The sequence below is a fragment of the Nicotiana tabacum genome, chromosome 5, assembly GCF_000715075.1.
Source record: "Nicotiana tabacum cultivar K326 chromosome 5, ASM71507v2, whole genome shotgun sequence".
Lineage (NCBI taxonomy): Eukaryota > Viridiplantae > Streptophyta > Magnoliopsida > Solanales > Solanaceae > Nicotiana > Nicotiana tabacum.
Window position 1 is genome coordinate 8,863,366 of NC_134084.1, and position 12,028 is coordinate 8,875,393.

General features: G+C 36.3%; 2 protein-coding genes across 2 annotated transcripts; both read left to right on the forward strand.

Annotated features, from left to right (window-relative positions):
* Positions 1 to 413: 413 nt before the first annotated feature.
* Positions 414 to 1,304, forward strand: LOC142180685 (uncharacterized). Its single transcript, XM_075252733.1, has one exon. The coding sequence runs from the start codon at positions 414 to 416 to the stop codon at positions 1,302 to 1,304; it is 891 nt and encodes a 296-aa protein (XP_075108834.1).
* Positions 1,305 to 8,081: 6,777 nt separating this feature from the next.
* Positions 8,082 to 11,751, forward strand: LOC142180581 (F-box/kelch-repeat protein At3g06240-like). Its single transcript, XM_075252647.1, has 2 exons — positions 8,082 to 8,230; positions 10,635 to 11,751. The coding sequence occupies exons 1-2, from the start codon at positions 8,119 to 8,121 to the stop codon at positions 11,732 to 11,734; spliced, it is 1,212 nt and encodes a 403-aa protein (XP_075108748.1). The 5' UTR covers positions 8,082 to 8,118; the 3' UTR covers positions 11,735 to 11,751.
* The last annotated feature ends 277 nt before the right edge of the window (positions 11,752 to 12,028 follow it).

The window sequence follows — 12,028 nt, forward strand, 5'->3', positions numbered from 1 at the left end:
CATGGTATGCAGACTTTGCTAATTACCTGGCCAGTGGTATAGTTCCTCACGACCTTTTATCGGTCCAAAGGAAAAGATTTTTTCGTGAAAGCCGCCAGTATTACTGGGATGAACCTTATCTGTTTAGAATATGCCTTGATAATATGATCCATAGATGCGTCCCCGAGATAGAGCAATTTTCTATTTTGCAGGCTTGTCACGCATCGGCGTATGGTGGACACTTTGGAGGGGTTAGGACAGCGGAAAATGTGTTAGAGGCTGGATTCTTCTGGTTGACAGTGTTTAAAGATGCGCACCTATGGGTGAAGGGCTGCAATGAATGTCAGCAGAACAGGAACCTTTCTCGACGCCACGAGATGCCAATGAACCCAATTCAAGAGGTGGAAGTGTTTGACTTCTGGGGGATTGACTTCATGGGCCCCTTCGTCAGCTCCTATGGAAATAAGTACATTATTGTTGATGTAGACTATGTGTCCAAATGGGTGGAAGCTGCGGCGTTACACACCAATGATGCAAAAGTGGTGGTGGGATTTCTAAAGAAGAATATATTCACCCACTTTGGGACACCACAAGCAATTATCAGTGATGGAGGCACTCATTTCTGCAACAGGGCCTTTGAAAAGTTGCTTACTAAGTACGATGTACGCCACAAGGTAGCTACTCCTTACCACCCGCAAACTAGTAGACAGGTTGAAGTGTCCAAAAGAGAAATCAAGAGTGTGTTAACCAAAACTGTGAACGCCACAAGAACTGATTGGGCGAAGAAGCTTGATGATGCACTCTGGGATTACAGAACTGCCTTCAAAACTCCAATTGTTATGTCACCTTACAAGTTGGTGTTTGGGAAGGCATGCCACCTGCCAGTGGAACTTGAACATAAAGCGTGGTTGGAATTGAAACAGCTGAACTTAGACATGGAAACTGCGGGCACGTCAAGAGTCACTGAATTACATGAGCTCGAAGAGTTCAGATTTCTTGTTTTTGAGAGCACAAAATTGTACACGGAGAGAATGAAGAGGCTGCACAACCAGAACATTGTTGAGAGAAATTTCAAACCCGGAGACATGGTATTGCTATACAACTCAAGACTACGTCTGTTCCCAGGTAAACTTAAGTCACGATGGTCTGGACCATTTCTAGTAGTTGAAGTTTTCCCGTCAAGAGCTGTTGAGATTGCCATAGAGAATGACTCTCGTACATTCAGAGTCAATGGTCAAAGATTGAAGCCATATATGGGCATGAGCGAGAAAAAGGAAGTGTCTGAGCTGCACCTGACTGAACCACAGAGGTTGAGCGAGCCTTAAATGCGCTCATGCTGCATCGTGCTGCGACGTTAAATCAAGCGCTGCGTTATATGAAGAAAAAAAATCAAAAAATCAGACAACTGCCCAGACCGCGGTCAGAGACCCCCTCTGAACTTCGTTCACCGCGTTTCCACCGTGACCGCGGTAGAACCGCGGTGGGAACCCCTCTCTGAACTTCGTCTACCGCGGTTCAACCGCGACCGCGGCAGACCCCGGTAGAACCAGGTATGCAAAAAAAAGTTTTATTTATTTCCCCCATTCCCTTTTTTCTAATTCACCTAACCCAAATCCTCTCTTCTCTTTCTCTATGAAATCCCCCATCCCCCAAAATAAAACCCAAATCCTCTCTTCTCCTTCTCATCCTCTATTCTCCTTCTCTCTCAAATCCCTCCCTCACTCCCAAAACACCTCCATTGTTATCTTCTCCACACCTCCTTGCACCATTACCCACCCCTTCCAACCTTTATCAAGTAAGTGTTCTCTTCTCTTTTATTCTATTTCTTCTTCTAATTAGCGTAATTTAGTCTAAACTAGTTTAGTTAAACCCTAGGTAGGAATAGTGTAGATTTTCTTTCAATTTTTGCTTCTTCTCTGTTTTTATTGTTGTATTTGCTTCTTGTGGATTTGTTTGGTACTAAAATGGTTGGGGATTTCTTATACTTCGATTGTAGGGGTTGTTTAGATGATTTGGATGCCTAGAAATAATTTTTGCGGTGTAGTTTGGTGGAGGGCCCATTTTGGCCGAAAATTTAGTGCTTGTGGTGCTATTTTGAGGCATTTGTGCCTATCCTAGGTTGTGGTGGTGTTGTATTTGGTGAATGGTGGTGTTATATTTAACGTGAATCACTTGAGGGAGTATGTGTGGGGTGTTGTATGCCAGAATTTGTAAGAAAGTTGTGGGTCCATTGTGGAGGTTGTAACCTTGAACACCTCACTAGTTGGGGGTTTGGCATAATGTATGAATGGAATAAATGGGGGGTATTATTTGGTGCCTTCGGGTGGTGAAGTTTGAGTAACCATCCGGTTGGCACATGTAGGATATATTTGATGGTTATCTTATATTCTTTGCAAGTCATATGGCTCGTAAGAAGCAAAAGAGATCGGCAGGCACGTCCCAACAGCCTACATATGATGCTTCAAGGTTCGAATCAGAATTGGCAAATGATGACTTTCATGCCAAGGCCTCAAAGAGCTTCCTCCCTAAGATTCCGATTGACAGGGCAGCCCTCCGTGCAGAAAAGGAGGAGATGTATGAGGAAATCCGGTGGAGGGAAATGGAGTTCTTATTTGATGAACCTGAAACGGTGAACAAGATGCTTGTAAGAGAGTTCTACGCGAACTGCCCAGCACATACGTTGTGGGAGGTTACTGTGCGGGGCAAATGGGTATATGCCTCAATTGAAACTATTCGACAGGTGTTGCGGCTACCCCGGTTTACTGGTGACGTTGTCTATTACCAGAACGCCCCAGGAGTCACTTGGGATATTATGACTGATGCACTCTGAGCAGGGGGGAAACCAATATGGATACGTGACCATATCACCCTGAACTCCAATTCATTCACCCATTTGGCTAAGTGTTGGCTCACTGTCATTTGCAGCCGGTTCTTGCCCTCAGGCTACACGACTGACGTGAACTTCCAAAGAGCCCTCTTGATGTGGTGCTTCGTCACAAAGAAAGATTTTGATGCGGCAAGACTTATTGGTGATGAAATGATCATACGGTCCCCACTGAGGTCAAAGAGATTCTACTTCCCCTCCCTGGTGACTACATTGTGCCTGCTGAAGAATGTCCCCACCAATCCTACTGATGGAGAGTTGCCCCTAAAGTAGCTTTCAAAGCTTCAGGCATCAGAGTGGGCAGGGGTGCACGCACCACCATTCAGATCGATGATGAGGATGATGACCTGGTTCCCATGGCACCATCCAGGAGATCCTATGACAATGTCGGACCCTCTCGGCGCCCCCATGCTGGGGCAGGATTATCCAGATCATAGTCCACCCATCCTATGTTGCGTAATATGGAGGAAGAGGTCGCAGATCTTCGCACCTCGGTGGAGGGCCTACACACGCGTATGGATGCCATGTCTCAGCGACAGGCCAGATCTGAGAGCCGGTTTATGTCCTGCTTCCGTGCTTTAGGGAGAGCTTGCCATGTGGACCCCAGCACCGTCTCCGACTCTGATTGAGGCTCAGGAATGTCTTCTTACCCTTCTACTCATTATTTTTGATATGACATGGGACATGCCATAATTTTTAAGTATGGGGTGGAAGACTTGTACGTGTAATGTATTGTAGTGTATATAGACATGGTGTATGTTGTAGTATTTGATTGGTGTTGTTGTGTATAATTGATTGTACTCACATTAGAAGTAACTGACTTGGCCCAATGACGGACACTTATCAACGGGTCTCTTGAGGGTCAAAGTCGAAAAAAAAATGTAGAGGACTCTTCCTGAGGACGGACCACTTGGACAGTACTCTTGAGGGAAGTAGACCATGTAGTTTCTTTATTATTTTTTTTAGGTAGTGTAGTAATTCTCCCTTGATTTTTCTTTTGACCACTGTTCTTTTTCAAGGGCTTTTTTTAACCGAGTTAGGTAAATTTTTTCGTTTGTAGTTTTAGGACTAAAATGGGTGAAGGCTAGAATGCAACCCGTGATGTACACACCTAAGAATAACAAAAATGAATATGAGGGTGCGACGCCTAAGCTTGTTTGTAGACTCGTAAATCTATGCCTTAATTTTGCACATCCTGTCTTGCTTGAACGCTCGTATAAGTGTGTTGATAAACTGATTCGAAATGAGTTACATGCCAAGTGTGTGTGAGCTATTACTTGTATTCTATGCTTGCATGTGATACCTAGAACTTGCCCTGTGTGTTTGCAAACCGAAATAGAAGTTTTTTGGTTTTAGAGATGATTGAGGCATTTCTTTGTGTAGCCTGTATATATGTGAATCCACCTGTATATATTATCATAGTTAACCCCTTTGAGCCTGAAGCCTGTTCTTTGATAACCCTATAATGACCTATATTCTTGTGTTTGAATAGTTTGACTGTTTGAACCTGTACCTCCTAGAAGCACTTGAATTACTAAAGAACATACAAAAGTCAAAGTGTGGGGTGGTAAGGAAGTATGAAAAAGGGGAATCAGGAAAGAAATACTTGAATGGTGCAATGGATTTGTAAAAGAAAGAAAAAAAAACAGTTGCACCTAAAGAAAAGTGGGGGTCACCTATGCACTAAAATGTGGATGAATGAGTGGGCTGAGCATGGAAATTGAAATAAAAGGAAGTGTGTATTAAAAGTGCTTAGGGAGGTTAGACACTATATCCAAATATATCCTACCAGTCTCTTAGCCTACATTACAACCAAATAAAGACCTCTTGATCTTTGACTGAATAGCTCGATTAGTAGAGTACTACACTAGGGGCAAGCTTATGGTGTGTCTGTGTGGCATGTGAATGTTCTTTGCTGAGAGAGAGTGAATTCTTCCTATCTTTGGTTCCTTGCTGCTTGAATTTTATGTGTGTGGATCTTCTCTCAGAACTATGATGTGAGGGCATGTGACTCAGGAAGAAAAAGTGAGTTTTTACCTCTATTAGAGTAATTAGTGTGAACATGAGTGTGTCATGGTGTTAGCGTCTTCATCTGAGGCGTGACTGTTGCACTGATTAGGTTGTTCCTTCATAATGGCGGGTGTGGCATAAAAAAAAATTGGGTAATGCATCGAACGATTAGGCCTAGAAGTGTGGTTTAACTTGCTCGAGGACGAGCAAAGGTTTAAGTGTGGGGTGTTGATAATAGGTGAATTTAACTATAATTAAGCCCTAAATAACCACCTTCTTGTATAGTTTGGATGATAAAAGTGATAACAAAATGCTCTTATAAGTGCTTTTCATACTTTGCTTGTTATATATGACCAGAGAAGGCTATGGAGTACTTTTGGGATCAAATATGGAGAAAAGGAGGGCGATCGTAAAATTCCGTCAAGTAAACCATGCGAAATAGCTCAAGTCAGAACTGGAAGAGGACTGTCGCGGTTCCACTGCGCCCGCGGCAGAACAGCAGTAGAAGATGGTTGCAGACAAAGTGAGAATCAGAGAGCATGTTTGGCCGCGGTTTGACCGCGACCGCGGCGGAGGTGGAGAACTTCAGGGGCTAAAGTGCAAAATACGGGATTTTTAGCTCAAACCCCTATTTTAAACACTAGACTTCGCCCAAGAGAGGCATGTATTGATTTGGAGAGTATTTTGGCAAGGAAAAACAATTGTGAGAGATCACCCAAAACATCTTTCTTCGTTTCTTTGATTTTTCTTGCAAGATTTATGATGAATATTGTTTTAGTTTGTTTACCCATAGTTATGAGTAGCTAAATCCTTTGTCTAAGGTTTTGATGCAACCTATTGGGGGATGAACTTCTTGTTTATGTGAATACAAATTGCTAGTCTCAATCTTTATTTGTTCAACTTTGTGCATGTTGTAGTTAATTGACATGATCCTCAATTAGTTGTGCCTATTTAGTGTGCATAACTCGGGAGAGAGTGCATATTTAGGTTATTGTTGAACAACACTACTCCCAAAGTATAAGAGGGATCTATAACTGAGGGTTTAAAGGCGGGATTAGGGATAATGAATCCTTGAGTGCAATCTAAAGTGAACCGTGTTAATTAGAGCTAGCTAGTGTATCTCGGGAGAGTGCATTGAGTATATTACTGTGATTACTCGCGAGAGAGTTACGGTAAGATGAGAGTTCATGATTGATAGAGAGGTGCTGGACAATTTGTATGAAGCATAAACAGAAAGGATTCCATCAATAGGGGAAGTCATTACCTTAGCGTTTCTCATTATTGTTACAACCTTACAGCTGTTTATTTACTTGCAATTTTAGTTATTAAAGACACCATCAACTGTGATTCAAACGTTTGGGGAAATTGGTTCTCAAGAGTTTAGTGGGTCTAAATATAGTGATTGATAGGTTAACTCTCTGTGGATTCGACTCTGGGCAGAATACTCAGGTTATATTTGCAACGTCCGCAGAGTCCTTTTTATAAGGCATAGTTGGTCGTGATCTTTGGTTCATTCCGAATTTCAATTATGTAATAAAATTCTATTTTTAAAGGGTAATACTTTATGTGACATTTCACTTTGGATATTTGTATTTGAAGAATCATTAGTGTTATTGACTATTGCTAATCACCTCTATCTCTTATAAGTTTTGCCAGTTTGTTTGTTCTAATTATTGAGTGCCGCTTTTCAATATTATAGAAATGACAAATAAATAATATTATTTGAGTAGAAAAGCAGTTCAACCATAATATAGTATAGAAATCAAAAATTACCATTAGAAATTCATCATTAATTAACACCGTTAACTATTTATCTTACCATATGACACTTATTTAGACTTCAAATAGTAATTGATTTATGATATAAAGAAAATAGCACATTTACAGCTCCGTTCACGTTATTTAATTTCAAGATTATTTTAACAGGTAATATGTTGAAAATGCATTAAGTTCGTAATTTCCTAATTTAAAAATACTAAACATTAGAAACACTAACATGGAAGGTATTATAGTTACGTAATATAAACTCTTAATTATTTATATTTGTGATAATGAACGAATAATGTTAAAAAGATTCTAACCCTTAGTATTTAATTTTTACTATTAGTTTATAAAATAAAATCTTAATTTATTTTAAAGTCCGTGATATTAGAACACTATTATTCTAATAAATAAAGATTTAGTAAATAATATTTTATGTGATTAAAAAGTTTATTTTGTTAAGCAAGTAACTGAATAACTATTTTATCTAACGTAAAATTTAATGCAATAAATATAAAAGCCGACGAGATACTTTTAATTGGTAAGAACAACTCTTCAATGCTCAAAAACTTAGTAGCTGATTATATACAGTTCTATTATGATTTATTTTAACAAAATAAAAATATAAACAAGTAGAAACATGGAAAGTCTCGTCTATTGTTTTTGCATCATAATTACAGTGATTCACTTATATAAGGTAAACTTTCCATTGATTTTTAAATTTCCTTTTTTCGTAGTTTAAATAAGAAAAGATATAATAAATAGAGTTTTAGTTGATGTAAAAGTCCTAAATATTAGGAAGATAAGTAAAATGACAATTTTATTTAATGTAAACTTTATTTTTAAAGGGTAAAAAAAGCGAACAATATTTCGCTAAGGGCCTCCGTGCTTTTAATATAGTACTAATCTCTACGTAGTGCCTCACACGTAATACTTAGGATCGGAAAAAAGATGAAAAACAAAAAAAGATAAGATAGTAGTAGACATTAGTAATGGGAATGATATAAAGTGGCCATCAACCGGGGAATATATATAATTTTTCTTGTCCTTCTCAAATCATGCTTTAGAATTTGTAAGAAAAAGGTTTTTATATATAGAGGGTTAAAGTGAGCACTTAATTACATCCAATTACAAATTAGGTATAGTAATCGTGTCTATTGATGGTAATCAAAATCCTAGTATGAGTGAAATTCTTAATTTTACACTTTTATCCAATATGAAATTATCTATATTATTATGACTATATTAAAAGCACGAAGCCCCTCAGCGAGTCTTTTAAAATAGAGTCCATACTGGACAAAATAGTTATTTAATTATTTTCCTAATATTTAAGAGTTTAAAATCAACTAAAATTTTATTATTAAATCTAACATAAACTCCTACTTAGATTAGAAAGACACATCTATAAAAAGAACCCTAGCAATATGTTCGACAAAAAAGCCTCCACCAACCACCCTTTATTATTTCTTTCTCCAGATTACTCCATGCCAGGTTCACATGTCAAAATCTCTGAAAGGATCACATTAAAAGGCCAAGTCATTCAAGGATTGTTCAGTATTTTGAAGCAATCTCCCTGCACTTCCAACTTGACTATAGGTAACTTTTATTTAAATCATTATTTATGATGGTTTGATTCTTGGATTGCCACTCAAGCCAGACTGTATTATTTGACGATTTAGTTTATAAATTCGATTTTGTTGTGTTGGCATACCTTATAAGTTATAATATATATGATTTTGGCACATGCCATTCTTAAATTTTCTTTTGTCTTTCTGTTCTTGATAGATAACGAAATTATTATTTTAGGGTGTACATGTGCTTATTTATTCCTACTTGTAATCAGTGATTGTTGCGGTTTCTTTTAATTAAGAAAAGAATTTTAGTTGGTGTTGCTTTAATGTCAATGACATGCGGTGTTCTACTTAGTTATGAAAATTTCTATCTCTCAGTTATATGTTATTGCATCAGACAGTACAAAGGTAACAATTAACGCAGATTTGCAATTCTTTTAAGCTAAGGTTGAATTAGTTCTACCACGTTAGTTCGATGATAACTAATTTAATATGTTGCATTCACCATTGTTAGATAAATTGTTAGGGGGGAAACGAAGCTAAAAATGGGTCCAACCTTAATTTTCGACACATGAAAAAGGATTCCTCTATGAACCGTGCTTGAACAGACGTTGTTCCCAAACCAATCGCGTTTTAATTCGTTCTCTTCCTTTATTACTTCATACTAAGTTCATGTGCTTTCAATTCTTCCTTATTACCCTAAGTTTTTTAACTAATCATTTACTTTTTTCAATAGGAAAAGTTCAAGAGGAACTTAAAATCTATATTATATTAAAATGTTTTTGTTAACAACGGAAGTTAGAAGGAATAACAATTATTTGACTATGAAGGAGCTTAGAACGATATGGTGTAAGGTAGAACCATAGAAGGAATAACAACTCTAATCCAATTATAAGTCAGTAAAAACACGAAATCTCTATGTAAAATGTTGATCACTTTTTTACAACTTAAAAATAAAGTTTACCTTAAATATAACACTCATATTATATATTTTTTTAAATATTTAGGACTTTAAAATTAACTAAAATTTAGAGTGTTAAATTTTTTCTTAGTTAAACATTCCTAATGTTCAGGAAGTTAAAATTAGTGACTTATATTAATTCTTTCCATAATTAAATGCTGTAAAATAATTATAACTCCTTCTTTGAGATTGGAATATTTAAATGAAACTCTTCTACTTTATTTTCTTTCATTATAAAACTTGTACATACATATTCCACATGCAAAGTATGATGGGAACTTTAAAAACCAATGAATTCAATAATTTTTCATAACTTATTAAATCAGAGAAGTGATTATTTTTGAATAATTTGTTTGTCTTGTTAAATTTTAATGTTTTAGGAATGCTTTCTTTGCCCACGCACATTCCGCAAAGTTATATAAATGATAAATTCCTTTAACATTTTATCTTAGTAACTAAACCTCATTACATGAATAATATTGAAATAATTGAGGGGAAATAAATTGAAAAACATAATATTTAATCTTTCAATTGTGATTTCCGATAAACTTTGAAAAATCCTAATAAAAGTATAATTAAACATGTTTTTGCCTTCTAGAATGAATTTGAGAATTTCTTTTCAAAGATATTTCCATAAAACTCTTAAATCTCTAAGATTGCGTTCTTGTTCAAACTAAAAGGGAAGTGTGATAACTTGTGAAATTGAACTAAAAAAAGAAGAAGAAAGTTTGGAATATGTTCGATTATGATTGAGGACTTCTATAAGACAGAAATTTCTCCTTTATTGAGCTAGAAATATAAAATAATACTCATATAATTTTTTTTTTTAAATATTAATCATGGAAATAAGGTACATGCGCGTTAGTATATTAAAAGAAAGACTTTAAAAATTTAAGGGCATAAAAGTCGGTTGATATTTTAGGGATATTTTTGTCATATAACCTTTAGCGTAAATTATTCGTGCTTTTATAATAATATAGATAGATAGATTAAGGAATTAATATAATTGTCCTTTGACAAAGACATAAAACAATAAAACATCGTTATTATGACAAAACAATCAAGCAATCCTAATTCTTTGAGGAATCGAATTTTATTTAAACTAGGAATTTAGTTCCTACTTGTTCATTTGATAAAGCTATAAATAGAATATCACTAGATCGGGACTAATTAACCCTATTTCGTATTTTTCTCTGGAACACAGTCAGTGTATTTAAAATCCTATTTTTATTCTCTAATTGCCTTAGCGCTTTCTTCTTCGATCTTTGTTCACCGTTTCTGTATATCTTCCCTAACAAAATTAATTGTGTGTCCAATCTGTGAATTATCAATTCAAAATGGTCTTTCTAACTTCACAAGGCAAGGGTAAGACTCCATACACGCCATCTTCCACTTGAATTACACTGTATTTATTATTGTTATTGTTATTGTCCAATATGTGAACTACTAAATCGCTTATGCTATATAGGAATGGGAACTCTCCATATTCAAGAAGAAGTAATTATTGACATCCTCAGCAGGCTATCCGTGAAGTCCCTTCTTCGATTCAAGTGTGTTTCGGAATCTTGGAATACATTAATCTCTGAACCTTACTTTAAGAAAATGCATATCAATATTCATGCTAAGAACCAAAATTCCCAAAAAATGCTTATCAGCCAAATGTCTCATAATGATATTTTTTTCACCTTCTATTCTGCTTCTTTATCCTCAGCTCAACTTGTTAAGGATATACGTAGACTAGATTGGCCTTCAAGCTCTAAACCATTGGATGGTAGAGTTTATTGTTGTTGTGATGGCTTGTTTTTCATTGGGATTTGGAGTAAATTTGAGGAACAGCCTTCAATATTATTGCTATGGAACCCGTCCACGAGAGAGTCAATAATACTTCCCCGCCATCTAGAATTGCTACCAGAAGGATATATTTATGGAATGGGATATGACTCTACTAGTGATGACTATAAAATCCTTAGGATTGACGGATATGATGAAGCACCAGACGAAATTTTGGCACTTAAAAGTGCTTCCTGGAGAAAAATTGATGAAACCTCAGGTAGGATGAGTGTCGTTACGATATCTCAAATGGAATTATGTTTGGCATTTGTGGATGGAGCATTTCATTGGCTCGGTGTGTTTCCAAGGTCCGTGGTTTCATTTAATATTTCGAATGAGATGTATGGAGAGATACCACTGCCAGTGATAGAGCGCACGTCCTATAGAATGGTAGAAGAGGGTGTATCAGTGTTGGGAGGAAGACTTTGTTTTTATCATAATGACGCGATAAATTTTAATTTATGGGTAATGAAAGACTATAGTGTCAAAGAATCTTGGACGAAATGGTTCAATTTACCAAGCAATGGGGTTGATATCATACCGATATATATGTTTCCCGATGATGAAGTGCTACTTACCTACTTTGGTTCGGAAGGAACTGTATACAGGACATCCAATGGATCATTTGGATTAAGCAATAAAAAATGGCCTCTAGATTGTGATGATATTCAACCTATTACCATTCAGGATGGTTTTGTTTATATAGAAAGTTTGATCTCTCCAAAATTAGGTCACTAGTTAATTGTCTGTGTTACTGTTTTTTGCACTTCTAGTCTCTAGATCTATTAAACTTCGCTCAATTTCCTCTTTAAATTTATTTATTCTGTTGGGTTTACTCGTTTTGTTGTCTATTGATAAATTTTCTCTTAAATTTATTGTCAATATAACTGATGATTGGAAAAGATAATTTTTCAACTGTTCGTGTGTGATTTTCTTCATATCTACATATGGTTCAATAAGCAAAAATCCCTTTGCAACAACCACATATATTGCTCCACTGTATATCTTATCAGAATGAAGCAGCGGCCCGTT